Below are 23554 nucleotides of genomic sequence, written 5' to 3'. Positions count from 1 at the left end.
CTTGATGACCACGCTTTGATTCTCTGCTACCTGAAAAACCAGATTGTTTTAGCCACTTCTTCTAGTTGAGTGAAAGAAGCTTGACACATACATTATCACTGATTAAAACCGAATGACAAGCAAAACAGTCATCTGAGAAATCTATATTAGGCTTCCAATATTACAAATATAATTACAAACTCCCCAGTCATTTTACTATTTCTCAATCCAAAATTTCACAAGCAAGCTTTCCACTTGGAAAATAAGTGGGATCATATTTCTGAATATGCTGAAGATATCACCCAGATGAGAAAGGGTGCAGGGAAGATATGCCTGTATCTACCAACAGGAAAAAAGTATGTCCTGATCTTCAGAGATCTTATATCACCAAGAGAGTTTTATCCTAGTTCCAATAATCGGATAGTTTTGAAATAGCGTGCATACCATAGCACAAAAAGTGTGTCACAGCCGTGCCCTGTGAAGTGCAAGCTTTGGGTGTATTAATAGTCAGGAAGGCTACATATTTCTTCCTGCAGCTCATCGCTGCGTACTGTAAATGCTGGCCCTGAAACCCCAACTGCCTGGGCCCTGGAGGGTTGGGTGCATCCTCCCCCTCACCCACCAGCATCAGCGTTCCCCCGGCAAGCCCGCTCATGGGCCCTGCTTGCAGAAGGATGAGGAGGGATTCCTGCACCCACCGGAGCCCCCTGTTTCATGCTGCCCTTCTCTGGCTTGCCTGCGTGGCACAACAAAGATGCCACGTACCCGCACAATTAAGGACACAAGTGAAGATTCTTGTCTACTCGGGACATGGGCTGCATTTGCAGGACAGACTGATATTGAAAAGGGAAGAGAACAGATTCCAGGCTGCTCTCAGTAATGGTAATGGACATGTTAGCTTCCTAAATACTCTAAATGATCTTGACTGCAGCTCTCAGGGAGGAAATAAATACTCATTTTCTAATCCAGCTTTATTATAGCTCCTTTAGACTCCTTATTTAGCCAAGAGACTGAATCCTACTAAGCTCTCTGTGCTGTGAGATACTGGCAATGTTCTGGGCCTTCCCTCCTTTAATCCCATTGCATTTACTTTAGGGGGAGGGGAAAAGGTGAGTCCCATTGCTCATTGTGTGCTTTGACCTAAAACTCCAGAGAAGTCTGTAGGGCAGTGAAAGAAGTTTCCTCTCCCCTTGTATTGCCTTGTATTTTGGGCAAGCAGGTATTTCCTAGTTCACCTTGCATTTATTTGCTCAGTAATGAAGTCCCTATCTGGTAGCAATTCAGTTTCTCTAAAACCACTCTGAGTGTGTAGAATTATATAAAAAATACTAAGCATTTTTACTATATCTCTGAAATAGTTTTAAATCTTGTCTGCAGTAACATAGCCTACATAGTTTGGATAGTAAAAGAGCCATTCTTTGTCAAGCTTGTGCCATAAATACATATGGCATTACCTGCAGACTCTGACATGAATGACCTCTCTTTCCTATCATATCTAAGTACGAAAACACAAAGGATAGCCCTGAAGTCCTCCACGTGAAATTTAATTAAAGCAGCCACATTCAAACAATTTATGCAGCAGAAACTCAGCAAACCCGAGATCCCCTGCACAACCATGAAACATCTCCGAGCAGGTTTCTCCTCCCTGCAGCATGTACCAGCTAAACCAAGGTCCTGCCTGCACCCTGGCGCACACAGACACGGGCAGGCGGCACGGTCTGCGGTCGCCGTGTTCAGCTGGAGCATCACGGCTCCTGCCACCATCACAATAACAAACCACCTTCCTCCGCGGCTGGAATGCATGAGCCCAGGGTAGATGCCTGCTCACACAAGCCAGGGCACATGGCTCCTTCTGTCATCCCCAGGGATTTTCCGGTGACAGCAGGAATGATGGCCTGATGTGGAGAGGGAGGGGTAGGAAGGGACAGAAGAAGCTACCCATTTATAGGAGAAGGAATCTGTACGAGAAAAGACTACATACATGCACAGACAGGTGTGTAGGAGCACAAGGCTCAGGGTTTTTTCACAGCATAAACAGCAGATTTAAATCAGCAAACCTCACGTTGACCTACAGCATCTTTCCATGTGTCATCCTGCTTCTATTGCAAGAGTTCAAGGAATAATGAGCTCCAGAAGTAGCTTGAGTCAACAAAAGCATCTTCCTGTTTGCTTGGATGGGCTGCGGGGCTGAGGCACTGTTTGCTCACAGCTTTCTCACTCCCAACCCAGTAGAAAAGCAATCACAGCCACTGTTGTGCTGGGCACAGGAGATACCTATGGGATTAGCAGTCCCTCTCCAGCCATTTCCAAAACAGCCTGCCCAACTGCCCTCGTTTTCAGGAGCTAGTTAATTCAGACATGCTTCCAGACCGAAACGCGGCATAAACTCTACAGCTTCAGCGACTCTCCTGCTACCTGCATTTATACAGGTAGGCTGCTGCAGCTGCAGCACTGAGCTCCGGATCATCATGATTCCTGATGAACCAACCTATATTTACAGAAAATAAGCTCAGTCCAACTCAACCATATAATCCCTGCTGGCCAACAAAGTCCAGCCTCCTGGCCTCTCTGGAAAGCTGGCTCTAAACAAGCATTTAGGAAGCTGGCAGTTTTCCTTGTGTCACGCTCCTGGCCCAGGTCTTTTTTTCCATCCTGCCCTTTTTATTCTCCTGTTGCCCTTGCAATGACCTGACGTGCTCCCTTTGTGCTCGGGTGCTGAGCCAGTAGGACCTGCTCACTTGGCGCCGCTAATTAAGTTCAACAACAACATTTTTTTCAGTGGTTCTGTCCCAACACATTTAGTCGGGATTTTAAATTCTTTAGATTTCATTCAGCCCATGTGCACGATGGTGACACAAGGCTCTCGGCCCAGCTCAGTTAGTCCCAGCCCTGGAAGGGCTCCAGCATCCTTGACACAGCGCATATAAGCTCTGCGGCAGGGGGGCAGGAGGGGATGGTCTGAACAAAACAGTCACCCAAATAAGGAGTTACCATGACTCCCTGTTTCTTTTAACGCACAACTGCCCCAGCCAGGATCCCTGCTGAGGTCAGCCTAAACATGAGCCCTGACTGCTACAAACATCAACTCCTGCGGCAAAGATGGCTGGTAGCATTATGATGCTAAAAAGCATCATCTTGGAAGAAACTGGGGGTCTAGCAACCCTTATTATGAGTTAGTTCTGCAGTCAAAGGCAAAATACTGACCCCTCCAAGGTCCAGGGGAAAAGCCTGGACAACGAAACAAGGGAGATCTTCATATGATTTTTTGCCCACTAAAGTGCTATCCAAACTATGTGGGGCACTTCTGCTCCATGAAGTGTTTCTGAGTTGCATCATGGTTCAGTCCGTGCCGTATGCCTCATGCTTAAATATGCTCTAAAATAGGTCAATCATTTAACTATCTGCAGTTTTTAATTTTTACGTTAGCTTTTAATTTTTCTCTCTTCATTCCTCTTGTTTGCTCCCGTCCCTTCAAGGAATACCAGCAAACAACCTGATGGAAAATAAATAGAAAACATGGGATGAAAGTAAGTTCCAGCATGGGGAAGGAAAATGTAGGAGACAAGTCCAAAGAAAAAGATGTGGACAGTGAAGGTTCTTCCCTAAATATATGAACAAGAAACTTAAAACCATATGCAGTGGAAAGCGGGATTTAAACAACAGGATTCAAGGATGAGAAAAAAAAAATAGAGAAGAAGCTTGACAGCAGCACCTAAAATGAGCAGAAGGAAAGTGAACAAAGTAGGGAGATGAAAAGATAGCAGCCATCAGGGGAAAATGGATTGCCAAGACTTGCCTGCTTATGGAAATGTGGACAGAAAGCTGTGCTACTAGCTAGGTTCTACTGCATTATTTTTAAAACAATGCACTGCCTTTTGAGCTCTGCAGATCTTTATGCAACATGCAGAGGAGCCAAGAGCCCAGTAAGAAGTCTTCTGCTCTGCTAGACAAAGACTGGCAAAATGTCTCTGCTGCATAATACACAGGATAGGTAAGTGCATTCCCAGAGTGGTTTATCTACTCAACCTTTTCGGATGAGGGGTCTTTAATTTTTATTGCTTAGCTGGAACTCAGTACAATTGCAAGGATGGGTTCCTATCCAATCTTACACCCATGACCATCTTCTTGCATTTCTACCAGCTTTGACAGAATGAAGCTAACTTATTCTTTAGTTTTGCAATCACATGAATTCAGCTTAAGAAGAGATTTTGGAATAAACAGCATTTAATAAAAATGCATGCTTGCTGGCAAACTTGGTAGGATCACTGACAGAAGTATAGATCTGTAACACACTAAAAAATACGAATTTTCAGGAAAGGATATTGCCAAGGCAACGAGATAGTCCAAATGCAGGAATCTGGGGGAATTAGGCTGTAAGATGCAACAAAGCATACTGCACAGTCTAAAACTTGTCGTTCATCCTGTCCAGCTCCTATCAACACCAAATTTGATTTCTGAACTGACTGCATCCTTACAGATAATTTTTAACAAACTCTACTACCCTTGCCTCCCACAGAAAAGGCAAGTGATGCTTGCATAAACATGTGAGCCCTTGAGGAGTATGTACAGAATCACCTACTGGGAATAAAGGAACAGGGGCACCTATTGGGGTAGCATGTGAACTTTCTGCAATGATATTTCCCAGGGTACTTTACAAGAAATATCAGTGGTGTTTGCCCATATTCCTACGTTCCCCTCGGCACTTGCTGCTGGCCACTTGCAGATCATGGGTATGGGCCTCCATGTGTCTTTGCTTTTTCCCAGCATGGTCAGAGCAGAAGTCCTGGTTGGTGGAGACCATCCACAAGGAAAGCAAGCTGCAACACTGTCCTCTGATCCAGAGGATGAGGGGACCCCGGACTCCTTCCCACAGCCTGATCCCTGCAGATATGAAGGGAGTAATAACAGGAGCAAGGACAAGGTGGCTCTTGAGAAAGCCCTATTCCTGATTTCCACAATGCTGGATGGACAGGGAGGGAAGAGACATGTTTGTAAGTGTTTTGGAGACAAGCTGTGAGTTAAATCGGGTGGCTGACAAGAGCAAGGAGCAATAACCGTTCTCCTTGCTGAGTGGGACAGTGTTTGCCCAGATGCCTAAGGAGGACTATGAAAGTTATGGACGCTGCAAAGCCCCTCTACAAATGCTGAAACCGACACCAGCAGGGCATGGCTAACACGGAGAGGGTTCAGCGGGAAGGGGACTCAGTACGGTCTCAGCTACAACCCAAATAAGGACTGCTGCTTCGACAAACAGCTTCTGAGTGGATTACTCAGGGGACCTTATCACAATACAGAAAAGAACACCTAATAAACACCAAGTGGATCGCTCCAGGCCTAGGGAAGAGGCAGCCCAGCCAAATCCTAAAGAAAAAAATATGCAATGTTCCCAGGGACAGACCAAAACCACCCAAACTGCCCTTCAGCCACATGCCACTGAGATGGCAAGGTGCAATAGGGCCCTGCAGATGAAGCAGTGTTACAAGCAGATGAACAATGTGAGTGCAAAGAAGGTATGAAATGCTCCATCTTGAGCCTACATCCTACATCCTTTGGTCAGAAGTCTTACACTTTGTGGAATAAAACAGAGCTGAGACTTCAAAGGGAAAGGGGCTGACAAATGAGTGAGTGAAGAGACACTATTTCATGGGAGTCTGACCAGATGACAGAGGGCAGAGAAGTGCAGATAAACATTTCTGAGACTGACTTCAAGATTTTGTCAGCTGCCTGAGTCAATACGAACACAAGAGAGAGACTCCTGGAAGATGATCCTTTTCCTTTATCCTGGGAAATTATGTTAATGCCATAGGATTTAAGGACAGACACACTTAAAACAAATGACTGAAGGATGAACTCACTGGCTTCTTCCGAACTTAAGGAGCAACTCAGTGGTGATAACAGCTCTAGATAAAACTCCTGCTGGGGGGTACTGCGTACCAGAACTATGCCAGGAGATGGGAAGACTCAAACAAGTGGTAGGAGATGAGCCATAGCCCATGTTCCCTCTCTGCATGAGGCACGGGAACGTGCTCAGGGCTCCTCAGGGGTAGCTATCTTTATTTTGGTAAGAGAACTGTAGCAGCTGGAGAAGCTGTGTGTGCAGCTTCTGAACTTCAGTAGGACTGTGATGTTAAGGCTTGTTAGATTTTAGTGATACACTGCCTCACACAGTCCTAGACCCCTGGAAAACTCCACACAAAGGGAAGTCTACAAGGGCTGCAGCAATCAAAATGAAAATATTCTTCACACACCTCTTTTCACAATGTGACAAGAGATTAAATTCAACTAATGACAAAAATAGTCTAAACCTCTCATTTGCTGATGGTCTCCAATCTTGCAGTTAAACTAGGCTGTTAACTCTTCAGGGCTGGAACTGCCCTGTTTGCTTTTGCAGTGGTTGGCATGCCACGGGGAGTCTCAGTGCCTCAAACCTTGCCAAAATTAAACCTGAATTAAAGTAATTTATTTAGCAGCAAATAAAAAAGATGTTACCATTGAGAAGAAAACAAAGCATAGACTGAGCAGCCCACTCCTGGAAAGCACCAGGGACCATCAGTGTCACAAGCTCTGCAAAACACATCTGCCTGCAGAAATTAATATGCTTCCCGAGCAGCCAAGCTGCCAAACCCTGGGAGATCTCATCCTCTTACCTGACATCATTACCTCCATGGGCAAAGGATCCAAAGCAGGCTGTTAAGATCTGGAGGAAGTGGAAAAGTAGATGGACCTGAGACGTGTCTTTCTCTTCCTTATCCTCTTCCACAGGATCAACTGGGGGCCGGTTGGCATCTGAGAGTTCGGAGGCCAACTTCATTTCCACCCCACCCTCCTCCGCCTCGATCTCTGCCTCAGCCACTGCGTTGCAATAGCTGGAGTAGCTGTCATAGCGAACTCGCTTCTTGGAGTAGGAAACGGTGTCTCCCACTAACTTCTCACTGTCCTCTGGAGTTGACGGATCCGCCGCCTTAAAGGAGGAATGCACAGGCATGCCACAAATAGCAGCTGTGTAACACGTATAACTGTTGTTGCGTCGTAACAGTTTGTAGTTGTTTTCTTGAGCGGGCCTCTCGTCAGTGGCCCTGTCCAGGTGCATTTTGTGGAGCAAGTCTTTGTATAAACCAGAGTCCTTGTGCACAGTGTGATAAACGTGGCCATCACTCCTCATCTGGCCATCGAAGCTGAAGGTGCCATTGGAAACAGGTGATTTCACCGAGGTGTGCGTCATCGAAAATGCCCTTCCTAAAAAGGCGGAGGTTTAGATTTTTTATTTCTACAAAATGTAATACAGAAGCCCCCTCCCTCCCACTTTGCGAAACAATAAAACAGCAGCAATCCGAGAGTACAGGAAAAATAAGATCAATTTGCAATAGATGCAGGGATTAAGCCAAGATACAGTTCACTGCAGAATAAACTCTCTCATCATCTGTGCAGAAAGAGCTTTGTTCCAGCACTGTGTCTCCCCCAGACACACTGCATGACCTGCAGCAAATCACTTGGGATCGGCTATTCAAATGGGATAGTTGAAGGTTAAATTCTCAAGTTCTTTGAAAAAGTAATATCTGTAAAATTCCTTTCCGGTAAAATAAGCTCCGCTTTTTCTGAGGTTTTGTCTACACTGGATAGGCATAATAAGGATTTCAGGAAAGATGGTTTACTGTCATTTCATACTGAATATGATATCACCTTTCAAAAGTATCTATGTTTAAGAGACATTTACACAGCTCCTAAAAATCGTTTAAAAAAAAAAAGAGAAAACAAAAAAGTTCATGTTCTGCAGAAATATTTCCTCAGCTATTCCAATATTTTGTATATCTTATTTCTATGAACGTGATGTTATTCCCAGTGTATACATTTAGCATTAGCATATGCTGTAGGACACATGTCACAGCTAAGGCAGTATTTCTGAAGAAACTATTTTTTTTCATTTCCTGACTTCCTGGATTTCCACTGTGCAACACTGAGAATTGGTTTTAGCTATTTTTAAACTGGAAGCACCCACTCAAAGCGCTTCACGTCATGACTTATTTGATTTTGTAAGAATCAGTTGAATATATTAGGCATTTTTAACCAAATTACAGGGCTGTGTAGATGTTAGCAAAGTGGTATCAAAGTCAGCAGACCGCTAAGTGTGGGGGGGTGCGATCCCACCACATGGGAGAACAAAAAGAGCTTTATGCACACAAGCCTACTTCTTATAAATATATGTTCAGAAAACAATGTGTGAGATTTTTCTAGTGGACACGCTCCAAACGGTCATACGTTTGTCAACTAAAGCCCAAATCTTTTCATCTCCTGTGGTAGTATGCTAATCATCTTTATGCTGAATTTAACCTTCATACATCAGCAATTTGTGTTCCCGGTATTTTTCCACTGCTTAAAAGGATGGAAACACCATCAGGGATACAAAGTAAAGCAAAAAGAAAAGTAATTTTTGTTTACAGCTGTTTCTAAAATTGAAATACAGCTAAACAAGATGTAACTGCTTTTAAGCCCTCTCTAGAAAACGTCACTCAAACGAGCATCTTTCCCAACAAGTACTGAGGAGGGATTAGAGCTGGAAATCCCAAACGCTAATTTACCACTTACAACAGAGACCTGCTTGCAGTTAAGAAAACCTATCGAAACAGGGAGAATATAAACCCCCTGTGTTGTCTTAGTTTCTTACCATATGGTACACGTGGATGGTTTCCATTTGCAATAGTGTCTGATGCCCCAGCAGCTTCTGTTACTGAGCCAGTAAGGGGAATCGTGCTCTCATCAGATGCTTTGGCACCAGGAAGCTCTTTAAAGACTGGTGTTTCTTCATCTTGAATTTTATCAAGACTTTCATCTGATATCCTTGACAGTGCAGCATCTTTCTTTAACCGGCCTAAGGAAATAACAGTACTGTAATTTTAAACCCAGCCTATCCATCTTGCTGCTTATGTTTCCACTGTTTGCACCAACAGCATAGATCAACATGGATAAAATAACCTGGCTCCATTTCATACACATTCTTTATTTATTTCTAACACTTATCTTTACTAAATTAATCTCAGAAAATTCTAGAGCATCTTTGTTTCTTCCTACAAAATTTGCCAAAGTAGGTAAGTGAAGTAAAACACCAAGTTGTGCATTTATTAACAAAATCTGAAACTTTTCTCTGCGTTTTAAACACTGCATTTGTTAGGAGTAGCAAAGCTAAATGCTGTGACCAGCCTAACTTACTGTAAGATTAAAGAAGTCACTTAAAGACGAACGTTCTGCCATATTTTTCCTCTTTAATATTTCCTTAATAAACTATAAACCAGATTATATTCCATGATTTATTTTCCTGTTTCTGATAGCCTCTAGAAGAAATGAGCACTGCAATGGATTGCCTAACAAGGTTTAGAGTTTCTACCACTGCAGGTTTTTAAGAGCAGGTTACACAAATACATGAGGAACAGTTTAAGTACATCCTGCCTGTGGGTGGGAACTGGACTAGGTGACCTCTCAAGGGCACTTCCATCTCTGAAATGAAATTTTCCATGATTTTACATCACTTGCATTTCATCAAGCAACTACTTACTTTCTATTTTTCTCTTCATCCAGGGGCACACAAAAATCCAGACTAAGATGGCAAATACTAAGGATACACCAACTGATATTAGAGCAATGGCCCACATTGGTAGTACCAGTCCCAGTACTGTGAAGACAAAGAAATAAAACCCAAGCAAACCATAAATGAACATGACTTAATTATCTCAGGCAGTGGAAGAGCAATCTGTTTCAGAAAAGCCTCTGTTCACAATGTATTCGAAACCAACATGAGTGAGCTGATCATTTTTAACATTTGTATCAGTTTGTGCAGTATTTAAAGGTCTAGCTGATGTGCAAACATTTGCAGGTTTAGTCTTCCAATTCTCTGTTGCCCCAATGAGACCTTATTTCCAAAGAAGCCAGGGGTAAAACTCCCACATCAGGGTTGCCAAAACAAGCTTGCAGTGATTTTATACACTAATGCATGTTAAACCATGTTGCCCATTAGGGTAAGTATTTACCTAACCTTTGCTCTGGTCAATAAAGCCTGATGCTTAGCTTAATCTAGGCCATTATTTGCTTATGATAATAGCTTAATGTAGCACTTGAGAGCTGAGGTTTCAGTCCTGCAATGCGCAATCATGTCAATAACTCATGTTCCTGCAAGCATCCCCCCAACAGAGCTCCTTGTGCTTGTTCAGTTAAATGATCAGACCCTTAATGAAGAAAGAGCTTGGACTCTGATCTTTCAAACCCATGTATGTGCATCTACCTTGAAACCTACGTGATTAATTCATCCTTGGGAGTGAATGTTGCCAGGACAGAGGCCTTGGAGAATAAACATGTATTTCCTGAGAATCAAAAACGGAGTCCCACCTTTTTATTCATGCACTTTAGAGACTGCTAAGCTGAAACAGAAGGGACATTAAGATTCTTATTTCATTTATTTTGCTTAATGAGTCACTGCAGAGTGCCTGACCTACTTCGGCAGTACAACTAATGAGGAAATGTTGGTTATACAGCTGATTTACTGTGAAACATCTTGGATACATAGCCAATTAGACTTAAGAAAAAGGAATAGTTGTATGTTACCCTCAAATCAGGAACTTCTCAAGGTTTTTATTAATTTCAGTAATGTTATGCTATGCTGTAGAGTCTATGGACTGCATTTATCTAGTGTATCTAGTGCGTCAGGTTCTGGAGAAAACAAATTTATGTTCAAAAAAGGTCACTTTCTAAACCTGCTTTCTTAATTCAGGGCCATGTTCAGGAGCAATGAAGGTCTCAAGAGAGACCTTCAACTGCCTGTTCATTCATGGCTCTGGGGCAATAATCTAATCTAAAGATAACATTTAATGACCAGAGTCTTCGATAAAGTAGTTGAGAGCACTGAACATCTTTTTTCTGAACTCTTTTGCTGAAAGTGCATGTTTAAATGTACACTGCTTAAGTAAAGTTAAATGTAAACTTATAAATGCAAATATATAAACACAAAATGTTTGAATATAAATATACAAACATAAGTTCAAATATAAACACAAACATATAAATGCACATAAAATATACAAAAATTAAAGTCCTGAAAATGACGTGTCATATTCTTCTACTATGTTTCAATGCACAGCGCTCAAGAAAAAAGATGCATTCAATGCATAAACAGGCTTGTGACTTCTTATCATTGAAGGGAAATAAAGAGGTAAATTTAATTAATAGGCTCCGTGCCAGATCTGCCAGAACAGTGACCCTGCTGATTTCAGTGGAGCTGTAGTGTTACACTGAGTGCAAACAGCCTACCTGCTCTTACTGCCCGCTCTGAATCTTCCCTCCTTGATGCACATATCTGGACTATCTTTGAGTGCTCAACACGTGATCAGATTTACAAAGCCAAAGCTGGCAGCTCAATATTTCCCCTTCCTCTAAAGAGGGATTTCTATTTTTTTTTTTTTTGTAGCTGCACTCTTCCCCACTAATTGGGGTGATCAGGAGGGAGTCACAAAAATACATGCACAAATAGAAGCACGTCGGGAGGTGTATGATTTACTCTCGCCCTCGTTAACTTCTAACACAGGAGATAACCATGCGGTGTCGACAGCCACCTGACAGCACATCATTATACACTGCGGGAAGCTCCCTCCCGTGCCTCCTGCTGCGAATGGCTCACTCACCTGGTGCTCCTGTGTACATGATGGAAAACACGTTAATAGCTATGGTAGCAGCATAAAACACTGGGAGTGCACGGAGACCATTGGGCACAGGGTCTTCCTGCACAGAGACCAGGAAAAAAAGGAAACATTAGCTGGATTTTCCACCAGATTAATGTCAACATGAACTGCCACGAGGAAAACATGTGCTCCCAAGTCAGTGACAGGCAGATGGAGCTTCTGGGTGGATGGTGAGGAAAGAATGGTGACCTGTCTGGTTACAGCCGAATCCACAGTGCTGGTCCTGGCAAGCATCAGCATTCTGGGGAAGCTTGACACTGTTACTGGGAACCAGGGAGACAGGTTGTACTTTCAGGTTGCCCGAAGATCTGCTGGGTGACCTGGGAGCAGGTTTCTTTCTGTGAGTGTTTTCTTACCTATCTTGTCTCCAAGATGAGGAGTCCCTTCCACTCGGCACGACTGAAGGGTGCCAAGCAGTACAGGGCTTGGATATTTTTGGAGCAGGGCTATAAGCATCAGTGCAATGCGTTCACTGCAAAACCTTATTCCTAACCCCTCAGCTTCAACTGAGGCAGCCTGGCACTTCCCACCACCTAACAGAAATCTCTGAAATATGAAGTGTCTGGCTGTATTAAATGTACATTAAACGCATGCCTAAAAGCGAGCGTGCCACGTTTAGCACGCCGCTGTGCCTGCTGCCCGCTGTGGTTTCATGCCCTTGGTGCTCACAAGGAAAGGCTCAGCTGATGGCGCAGCGGAAACGCACCGTGCGAGCCATGGAAAGAACCTTTGTGAGCAGACTGCTTTGGCCTTTTGAGGGGCTTCGTGTGTTTGCAAAGATCCTGGAGAAGCTAAGGGCTGGCTGATGTGGTTTTGTTTCTCGCTATGATGAGCTGTAAAAGGGATCCAAGAGAAGGCTGCAGCTGCCCTGCGCTGTGCCCTGGTCCTGGAGCATGATGCAGCATGGGCTGTATCTGCAGGGCCAGCTGCTATTCACAGACACCCCCAGCAAGGGCATGAACTCCTACACCAGTCCAAAGAGTCGCATGTCAGAAAGCTGCTCTTTTTTTTTTATGCACACACACAACGCGAGTCACTACCTGCTTATGCCAAAAGCTCTACAGATCTTACTATTTTGTGAATGGCACAGATGGCAGTCAGAAGACAATTTCCTTAGCTTGAACTTTTTCTGCCTCTTGAATGCTTAAATATGTGGCTTTTATACCAGAGTTTATGTGACTTTGATGACTAATTTCTTAAGTTGTTAGGTTTTGAGTGCAATAGAGGAACTTTTCCTCGTCCTTTATGCAACTTAACTAATTTTAAATTCAAAGCTGAGTCTGATCAAATTTATCATCTGCTTTTATCTCTGACATTTATTTACATCAGAAATAAAGAATGATGAAGCTGAGGTTACAGGTGGTGTTATTTATAGCAAAAGAATTAATCCTTCATCTATTTAAGTTCCCTGTATAACTGCTAATATAGCCTCCCTTATTTTAGGTCATTGTCATGCACTGCACTCCCCCATTTTAGCAAGTTGAATGGTGTGAAAGAAATGGAAAGAACAGATAAAAGTATTCTGGTTTCCAGTTCACACTGGGTGGCAGGCAAATCATCTTCCACACTGAAGTTATTTGGACTGATGTTACCTCAAAGCTACCACTTTTGACTGAGGTCACTAAAACTCATCAATTCAGGTTTCCTGAGAATCTGCTAAGATCAAGTACAGTTCTAGTGACCATAAAAAAATAACTGGTCTCCTGTCCAAAAAGCAAGCCACAGACTTTCAACTCTGGAAATGCCAGCATTCACATGAGAGGCTAGGCACAGCCTTCATACTAAGCAGTCATTATAATAGTGAGATTTCCTTTACCTTGTTCAAAATGAAGAATCTAATCAGCACAAAGAGGACTCCAGACATCAAGCCAGATAACAGTGGGGAAATAAACCAAGAAGCAACTGTGTTGAAAAGAAAGAATGAAACATGAAATAAACAGTATTCTTGCACAGTAGTTAAGTAAGTAGTTAATGAGCAATGTATTTAAAACAGTTCTTGTACAACTGGAATAAATGCTCTGTGTGTTTACTTACAACTGGTGCAACTCAGTGTCCACTGACACTCATGAAAGTCAAAGTAATGCTAGACACTATTAGAAACATCAGCCAGAGCATTTCCCGATAATTTTGCAAGTTTAGAAATCAAATTCACCAAGAAAGTTTCTTGTAGTTTGATGCAGAGTGGACCAGGAAAACACTGTAATTTCCTAATCACCATGACCACGAATTTTGTGAGCAAGTGGAAAGCAACTGCATCTAGCAGGATGCCATGCTGCTCACAGGGCAAAAGTCTTGATTTCCAAAATGCCACAGAAGCATCAACTGCAATGAATAATGTGCTTACATTTTTTGCAGGCCAGATTTGCAAGTGTCCAGGACTGATTTAACTGAAGTAGGTGGCAAAACTCCCACTGATTTCAATAAAACCGGATTAGGGCAGTGCTCTGGAAATCTCATCCAGAGTGATTTATTGTTTGTGGCATGGTTAAGAGATTGGTTCTGCTGTCATTGCAAACTCTCTTCTGCTCTTGACAGAATTAAAAATAATACACGTTGCTCCAACTTTTCTAAAGCTAAATTGTAATTCCATGCCTTCAACATCAAATCCTTTCAATACAGGGTTTAAGCTGCAACTTGGGTTACAAGGCTTCCAAAACAATAATGAAAACTCCTTCACATCCCTGCTCGGCTGTGCTGATCTTGGCAGTGGGAGGCTGCGAGTAAAACATGTGCTGTATGCCCAGCTTTCGCCTCCCTGAAGCTGGTGGGTGGAGAAACATGACTGTGGGCATTCACATGACGGCTAGCATTGTTGCGAGCAAGAACGAGGTGGTATGAGCTGCCATGAAAAGAATTAGAAGAGGAGGAATGTCACCTTGAAGCATGTCTCTGAGGGACAACGTCTCCTCAGCTTACTGGTGGTGAAGCACAACTTGTGTCTTACCCCCTGCTCCACTGGAGACACACTGCAGCCCATAATGAACATCAGTGCATCTTCTGAATGACAGGACTGGGGTGGAAAATAATTTCAGGAGGGAGTGCTATCAGCACAAAGCATATTTCTGGGAATGTTTTTTTTGCAGGCCGTGCATATTATTTCACATAGCCGCACACATAAAAGGAAACAGTGCTTACCAATCTTGACAAGCTGCATCCACTGGACTCCCTGTGTGCCAATTGCCACCAGAGAAAATCCGATCGTAGCACCTACGATGCAATGGGTCCCCGATATCGGGAGTTTCAAGAATGATGCAATCAGCTGCCAAACAGCAGAACCTGGAAAAAAAAAAATATACCCACATGGTATAAAGAACAACAGTAGCAATAATGTCATGCAGAAAATTCTTCACCATGTACCCACATTCTTTTACGAGCACTGCCTACACTCCACATGCACAACAGAGATCTCCTAAAGAGAGTTTTGTTTCTGTTCTGTCTCTGAAAGCAGATACTAAGACAGTTTAATAGCAGCTTTGAATGCTGCATCTTACTTTTAACTTTTTATTACTAACAGCTCTTTACACTGCACAACAGTTCTGCTTTTTTTCTTTTCTTTTTGAAGGCTTTCAGTATTTACAACCTGTCCGATTAAATACACAAACTGCTCCCAGTCTGCACCAAGCTTAGAAAACCTCATTTTTGAGAGCTAGACCTGGAAGCTTCCAAGTGATCAGTGTGAGGAGGCGTCCACTGTTTCACTAATGAACTACCCATGCTCCTGAATACTACTAGAGAAACTCAAGTTGCAGGGCAGGGAGTTTTTATGTCTCTTCTCAGTGATGCGTGACCATCCAGAGTCCTCTATAGGAAAAATGGACTGAGGAGGGAATAAGGACTCTCTCACTGACTTCATATGCAGCTCGTTGCAGCACTGGAGAAATTCAGAACTGCAGAAAAGGCTTATCTTAGTCATGGAGTAGCCAAAGATACCCTTGGCATAAGAAAATAAGATCTCCTAACTAAGGGATGGTTGATAATGGTCCATAAAATAAATGCAATGTCTGGTGTCCCAACAGATGTCCCAAGGAAGAATGTTTGCCAAGATTGAATTAAAAAAAAATAAAACAAAACAAAAAGGGCTCCAAGCAGCAGAGAAGATTTATTTTCAGTCCCAACTTTAGGTAGTTAGATCAGACCACAGTTGGCCACTAAGCCTTCAAGAATGCAGCTACATGCTCAGACTCATTTCCACATTGCAAGGGCACAGGTTCCCTACTCCTCTTGCAGTGGCACTAACCTCAGGGCACCAAAATAATTTGTCAGTGACAGGAGCTTTCTGTGGATCTTGTCTAATATTAGAGGATTCTTAGAAAGATCTCTTCTTCATCTTAAGACTTTGTGGCCTGAAGACTAAATCTTCATGTGTTAAGAGGCCCCAACGGCAGGCATGAAACTGCCATGGGAGATCCTGTATCTGGCTCGTGCCACCTCTCTTAATAGATCTGCAGCAGACACAGGTGATAAAGCAAGGTTGTTGAACATACATTGTTACTCAAAATCTCAGCCTCCATCCTGAATTCCAACAGGAGAGGATGGTTTGAAGGTCTTGAAACAGTCATCTGCAAATGGTGATCTTCTGGCATCATATGTGGCTGTGTTTGGAAGTCAGTTTGTAAAACTGATCTCTCCTGCAGTACAATCTCAAAGCAACTGGTACTCCTATTGCCATTGGAAATTCTAGATCAAATAAGGAACACCTGCTTGTTAATTTTTTGGCTTCTCTTCCCCTGTACTAAAATAAAAATAAATAACTTTGAAACCTTTGACATGAACTTAGAGACCAGCAAGTGGAAGTGAGGTGAAAGAGAAAACAGATGGTAACATCTGTAAGGAGCCAAATAAACAGATAAGCCAGCCATAGATATGTAAATACAAAATACTCAGTCTAAAAAATAGGGAAAATGCAACCGAGCCACAGCTGCACTGCAAACGTGTAGGGAGAGCTGGGTTTTTTTTGGGGGGGAAAATAGAGGCAGTGTGGCAGTTATTTAATCAACTTCACCTTGAGAACAAACAGGAGAGGAAGAAGGAAAGTAGTGGAGGACTGATGGATGGTCTGAGAAGGACAATGCGTGGTCTAAAGAAGTTTAAGGAAGCACAGAAGAAAATACAAATCAAGCCAGAGCAGGACTTTCTTCTGGGGCTTGAAGTGTCTTAACTATCTACCTCAAAGCTTTAACTCCTCTTTAACATAAAATGCACATTCCCAATTTTTATCTTTGGAACGTAGATAACGTAGGAAGCAGGAGTCTCACTAGACCTGTCACAGAGTCCCAAATTCAGACTCTTCATGCCTGCTGACACCGTGGCCTCACACCCTTTCCTCCCAGTTGCTGTCTCCTAAAGAAAGAGGGTTGGCTGCAGACTGCCCTGACCAGGAGTCGCCAGCGCTCGCTTTTAGCTCAGGGTGCGTCTCATGCTCCCCTGCTGCTGAAGGCACCGCACTCATCCTCCCCAGGTGCTGGTGCTGAGTGCCAGCCACGAGCCCCCATCCAGTACTACAGCACCTGCAACACTGGGCTGGCACTCTGCTTTGCTAATCCTGGCTGGGATGTCCTCTCTGTCGGTGGCATCTCCTCAGGTGCACCAGTTACTGACTTCAGCTCCCACCAGGAAAACACTCAAGCAATTCCTGACAATAACCTGACAATTAGTTAATGCTAGGGAAGTACTACAATTTACTCCCAAGGGCAAGTCCCTAGCTCCCCAACTGCTTAACAAACAACATTTTAATATGCTACAAATTATTACAAAATGTTACATTTTAAAATTTTAATCCCCATTGCTCCCTGTTTCCTTTTCTCTTAGGAGAGAAGGTTGCCCTGAAAATCACCATCTGCTGTTTGCTACAAGCATCAAAGGATCTTCCACCAACATCTGGAAAGAGGATACAGTGACTTTTGGTCTCTCCCAGACTGTTGACTCATTTAAGCCTCATCGAAATTCAGAAGCTAAGTCCATTCGCAAAAACATGATCATGAGGCATGAGAGAACAAGGGGGAAAATTCTGAGCAAAAACAGAAAGAGGAAAAGAAAACATTCAGGAAGGCTCAGAGAAAACACAGAAAAAAATATCATGCATCCAGAGAAAAGATGGAGATGGATTTGAGGGGGAAAAAAAATTGAAATATGCAGTTTGTATCTTGTGATTAATTCCGAGATTTAAAATGTGGAATTTCTTCTTAATGCCCTTACTGGAGGAAGGGAATGCAACTGGTCATGAAGTTCACACAGGCTTATGTAAATATGCATGCAAATAAGTTGTTTTCTTTGAGCTTCTGGCCAGTTGCCTCTGCAGGGGGCATCTGAGACTTTAAACTTTGCTTGGCCAGGATCAGGATGCCAGAAATAGATACAGAAAAGGAAAAGGACCCTTCCTTCAACAGGGACTGTGAGTATCAAGAATGTGAAGGTCAGAAGATGCAGATCACTTACATTTCAGATGGTGTATGTCGCTCCCAGGCATACGCCCATGGGAAATGACGGAGCTATCTCAGGAAGCAGAAGGCAAGTGGAGTAGTACTAAGAAGCCACCCTACAGCTTGAGGGCAAGACCAGAAATCCACAGCTGACCTCGCAAGACATCGGGAAAGAGGAACTGATATGGGGTGCCCAAGAGCATTTGATGTGGTTGAAGTTGGCAGCCTCACAGAGGGACCATGTGGGGAAGTGGCTGTGGTCCCAGCAGTGATTTCTCGCTAACCAACCCCTTTGCCTTGGGCAGGGGAAAGTGGCCAACCTTCAGGAGGCTCAGGAGCAGCGAAAGCCCAAGGGAAACACCTCCTGCTCTCAAGCACACAAAGCCACCTCAGACAAATCCAGAAAATGGCACTCACTGTCCATTAAAATAAATTAAAAAAAATAAAATAAAAAGCAATACGTTCCCACTTCCCCAAAGAAATGGGAAAATAACCACATGTAGTAGATCTCTGCATGGATTCACCTATCTCACGTGCAGGTCCTGCTTGAAAACTGTGGGGAGGCTAGGAGGGGCAGGTGGAAATAATATTTAGGTTAGGTTTAAGGAAGAAAATCTTTGCGTGCAGCATCCCTTTCATCAAACAGAGGATGCTGTGATGCTTGTATAAATCACGTTGCCCTGTCATGGGATGCCCACGGACCTGCCAGACTGAAGAACGGGCAGTGGGATGGGCAGGCTGGCCCCTTGCCTGGGCTGCCTCTCCCACAGGGCAAGGGTTTCCTTCCTGCTGCCTCCTGCCCTTTCTAAGCAAGTTTGCTATTGATCCTTGGGGGAGCTCTCTGAAAGCTCACAAAGCCTCTTGCCTACAAACAAAGAGTAAATACCGTGGCTTAATGTTACTTACCTCAGAATATGCTATTTGTTCTAAACGGAGATTAATTTGACTGCAAACAAAAGCACGCAGAGCAGACTCTAAGGTACACTGAACTGCTGTTGGTTTGAGTCAAAAAAACTTAAAAGACCTTAAATGTGTGGCCATCTATCTTTACTGCTCCTTTAGTTTTGCTGTGGGCAAGGGTGAAATGTATGATTAATTGCAATTGCTCAGCTAGACAATCAGTTTAAGCAAATACGTTTGGAGTTTCTGTAATTTTAAAAAATAATTTAGGTAATTTCTTCTCGTACGTATTCCTTGCAAACTGCTATTTCTGTAGGATATTCTGTACAGTCACAAATGCTATGCTTAAATATTTTTGATTTACCATCACAAAAATCTCCAAAATAATTTTTTCAGTACCCTACAAATACATATCTATGATTCATTATGTTAAACATTTTTTTTCCTGTTAGTTAAATGGCTGAACCACTGAAAACCGTAAACGATTAGAAGCATTTAAGAAACATAGGAGACTAAAAAAGGAATACAGGCCCCTTCATTCACACAAAACCAGACATGCAAGTCCAATAGATGGGGAAGACTTAATTAACAATATTCACAATGAACAGGATGACAAATACACAATGAATGTTACTTGGAATAGGAAAGTGTTACTTACCAACCATTGCACTCACTTCTCCTGCCATCAGCAGTGGGACAGTGTTGTTGTACAGGTTAACATCAATGATACCTTTCCGAATTGTTTCTCCTACTTTTGCTCCCAGTAATACTGAGCCAGTGGTTTCAAAAACTGAAGCCAAAATGCAAGCCTGGCGTAAAGTAACAACACCAGAGCCCACAGCTGTTCCAAAAGAATTGGCAACATCATTTGCACCAACCGAAAAGGCTAAAATAAAAGCAATGATAAAACCCACAATGACCATCCACAGGTACTCATCCATTGCCATTTTTCCCCAAATGGTAGATTTGCTTCCCCTTTGCAAATAGTTAATAGTCAAGGCTGGAGGGCACCGCAACGGATTTGGAAAGCAGATTTCTTGTAAACAATGAGTTCTCTCTGGAAAGTGCTGGGTAGTGTTAGAATGTGAAGAAACTGCTAACTGCTGATTTTCAAACTACTATAAATACTGTTCATTTGGCTGCCTTCGGTCAGCAGTGAAACACATTCCATATTTTGCTCCCAAACTGGTACAACTGCAATGTTCTGTCCTGCAACAGAAAAAAAAAAAAAAAAAAAAAGAAAATAAAAGAAAATTTTAAAAAATAATTAAAAAAAGGAATACTCAGCAGAGCCCATAACAATGTGTGTTTTCAGAAGTAAACAGATGATTTAAACCCACTAATGGGGTCCTACCTCAGCATGTGACTGTTCTAATCATAAAGCAATTCAGAAAAGGTTAAAATTAGGTCACTTCCAAAGCAATATGCTTCTTGCAATATCACTGACTGAGAAAATCTTTTGAGCAATTTAGAAGGATTTAGAAAGGTTGGGGGGTTTGTTTGTGTTAAATTTACCAGCAGTACGATAAGCCGTCTCTCTAGAAGGAGGATTCTTCTTGGCTCTTTGCACCCAGTGAATATAAAACATGTAGAATATATAGACCACATCATACAGCCTGATTCCCAGCTGATGTGTATCACCTAGCTCCACCGACCTTAGCAGAGCTCTCAACATTTTATCAGCTGCAGCCAGGGATGTGCTCCTTTGAAAAATTATTTTATCTATATGTCTGTCTAGGAAACGCCACTGCAAATACACTGAAGAGCATTAATACTCATCTGTTGCTGTTATCACATCCCATGCAGTAAGAACACAATTTTCTTACAGCTTCTCAGTCACTGAAACAGCACAATAATCACAATATTACCATGTAACCCTACAGATCTAGACAAGTCTATAAAAAAGTTTAACTAAAAAGTTGGGCTCTCTGTTCTTCCCTATATATGGTTACCAATTACTAACAGTTATTATATTCAAACTATTGTTATATATATATTTTAGTATTTCTTTTGATAGTTTCAGTTTTATGATCGTCTTTTGAATTACATCTTAATTAGTCCTTAATCTAATCTGAAAAAAAAGTGAGCTCTTTCAAACCAAAAAATGGACAGAGAGAAAAAGACTTTAAAAAATACAGCCGTTGCCACCCAAAAGACTGCTAAGCAGAGCAATAAGACCCACATTGATGTCAAGATGGTAAAAAGCTAGAAGCCAATTTGCCCAAACCATCTGCCTCTTCTGAGGGCTGCTTCTCTTCTGCTAGCAGCTGCCACACAGACGTCCTATGCCACTCTCTGCTTTCCTATCCATGCTGTTTGGCTCCAGAAAAGTGCCATTTTGGAGATGGTAAGGGGTTAAATGAACATTTAGCAGCAAATACCTGTCAGCTAACTCCACAGTTTTAAGAAGCATTTCAAGAGATCATGGGATATCAGATGACAAGCCCCAAACCCACCTCCTGCTTTCTCTCTCAGTTTCCTCACAGTTGCTTCACTCTTATACAATATACGCATATCCACAGTTTCAAAACCATGCTTAATTTCTTTCAATAACCTCAATGCAATGTAGGTCCTGCAGTAGCAAGGAAGAAGGGTCTCTGAAACCTCTGAAATGATGTTAAAATTAAAAATTATAAGAGATTTTGCATATTCCTGAGATGCCGGATTCCTGAGAACAACCAACAGGAAAATACCGTATCTATACATGTGTTTCCTAGAAAACCCTTAAGTTGATGTCAAGGATTGATGCTTTCTCTAAATATACACAGTCAGCAGAAAAGATGTCCCTCTTCCTCCAGGCTCCAAACTGGCTGAACATCTGCTGCTCCAGTCTTTTCTAGACATGGAGCAGACATCAATCCTTGAATGCCTTACACTCTAAAATAACATCTTAGAGGGTCTTAACAGATAAAAACATTTGTATAAGGATTTTCATACTATGAGATAACACGAGAAAATGATGCACCAATACATTTTTCATGTTTGAAGACTTGTTGCCTTTTTATAATTCATGAGTACTCAGCCCATTGAGTGGAAAAGGATTTGACAGAGACAAAAAAGGCTACCAATATTTCGAAGAAACAATTAAAGTTAGCACTTGTTTCCCTGTGAAGGAAGACAAAACTCTACTAATTTGTTAAAAAATGTCTATTATGTATATCATATTTTTGCTAGGAGATGAAGTGCTGAACTATGGTCCTTCCTTGATCCTGGAGATTAATGATTAAATTCTTCATCCTGCATGGATTTACATATTACCTTTGCCAAGTTAGCCTCAGTGCCCCAGTTTCCTCTCCTGAAAATGGGCAGAGCTGACCGAGATCCATGCGTGCATCCACAGACCCTGTGATTATATGAGACCTGTTTCCTTCTGACTCACAAGATGAAAGCACACTCTTATTCCCAATAGAGATCTGCCTTTTCTCCACTTATCAACCAACCTACCAATTTACTGCAGTGACACAATTTCTGGGATAAGGAAGAGTAGGGGGATTGTGACATTCCCCCACCACAATGGAGTTCATGGGACATTTGCCAGTCACAGCGAGTTCCTGCAGCTTCCAGAATAAACCACTAAGTCACAAGGTTGCCTTTATTAGCTTCTCTGAGAGGGGGGGGGAAGAACTCCAGATGGTCTCAAAGAAATTAAGACTTCAAGAGTGCATGTGTGCTCCTAAAGCTCCTTGTGAAGGCCAAAGAGTCTCCCAAAGTCTGTTGGCGGGGCTCTTGGCAGAGGGCTCAGAGAGGCAGCTATCTAATCTCCCTCCTTGTGAAATGGGATATATGGCCTTGGGAGAAAAGGATGTCTTAAGTAAGAAGTCTCCCCTTCTGTCATTTTACGCAAGGTGGCGGTTCAAAATAGAGCTTCGTCCAAAACTTAGGAGGCTCAACTTGACGCCCACTGCATTTGCACAAGTGACAGAGCACAGCAACGGCCAAGGCTTGGCTTCAACAAGATGAAAATCAAAAAGAAAAGAGAAAAGGGAATAAACACACATTTAAAAATTAACACACAGGCAGTATTTCAATGGCTAGGTGTTACAACCTTAAACCTTAAATAACTGTAAGAGATGTTAAACATTTAAAGGAAGAAACAGAAAGAAAAAAAAAAGCGTACATCTCTGCTGAGAAAGTTTTCAGAAATGGAAAATATCCTGCAAAGTAGGCCAGTGACTAAATACAGACTAAATCTTGTAGCATGCTTCTTTCTAGAGCCCAAAATACATCTGGCATGCTCAGACACGCTGAGCTATGCCCCTCATCACCTAATCTAACCCAAGAGCCTGTGGTATTTAATGTTGTTACTGGGATGAAAAAGAAACTGGAAAAAATGCCATACAGTAGGGAATGGCAGATCTTCGGCTCTCTGCGTGACAGCTGGAAGCCGCTAGCCTGTTTCTCTCCTGCGCTCACTTATGTTTCATCAACATGCCTCTAATGCATGCCAAACGCAATTCAACCTGACCTGCTAGACGGTGGGAAATCCTCCCATTTACCCACGATACTGCCTCTTCACCAAGGCCTCCGCAGTCAGCC

The 23554-nt window shown here is 42.6% G+C and overlaps 1 protein-coding gene across 9 annotated transcripts in view; it reads right to left on the bottom strand.

Annotated features, from left to right (window-relative positions):
* SLC20A2 (solute carrier family 20 member 2) overlaps positions 1-23554 on the bottom strand; it is a 58015-nt gene that overhangs the window by 12675 nt on the left and 21786 nt on the right. For all 9 annotated transcript variants that reach the window (XM_042796418.1, XM_042796417.1, XM_032997751.2 and 6 more), the window contains 7 exons: positions 19677-20227; positions 14835-14975; positions 13516-13601; positions 11643-11739; positions 9527-9643; positions 8642-8845; positions 6627-7215 (listed from right to left, as the gene is read on the bottom strand). In XM_042796418.1, coding sequence (XP_042652352.1) covers positions 6627-7215; positions 8642-8845; positions 9527-9643; positions 11643-11739; positions 13516-13601; positions 14835-14975; positions 19677-19965 — 1523 coding nt within the window. In that variant the 5' untranslated portion in view covers positions 19966-20227. The remainder of the gene's footprint in view (positions 1-6626; positions 7216-8641; positions 8846-9526; positions 9644-11642; positions 11740-13515; positions 13602-14834; positions 14976-19676; positions 20228-23554) is intronic.

The sequence above is a fragment of the Tyto alba genome, unplaced genomic scaffold (assembly GCF_018691265.1).
Source record: "Tyto alba isolate M040663 unplaced genomic scaffold, T.alba_DEE_v4.0 Super-Scaffold_23, whole genome shotgun sequence".
In the NCBI taxonomy this organism is placed as follows: domain Eukaryota; kingdom Metazoa; phylum Chordata; class Aves; order Strigiformes; family Tytonidae; genus Tyto; species Tyto alba.
Note: the sequence above shows the minus strand (reverse complement) of the source record. Positions and strands in the feature narration are given on the sequence as shown.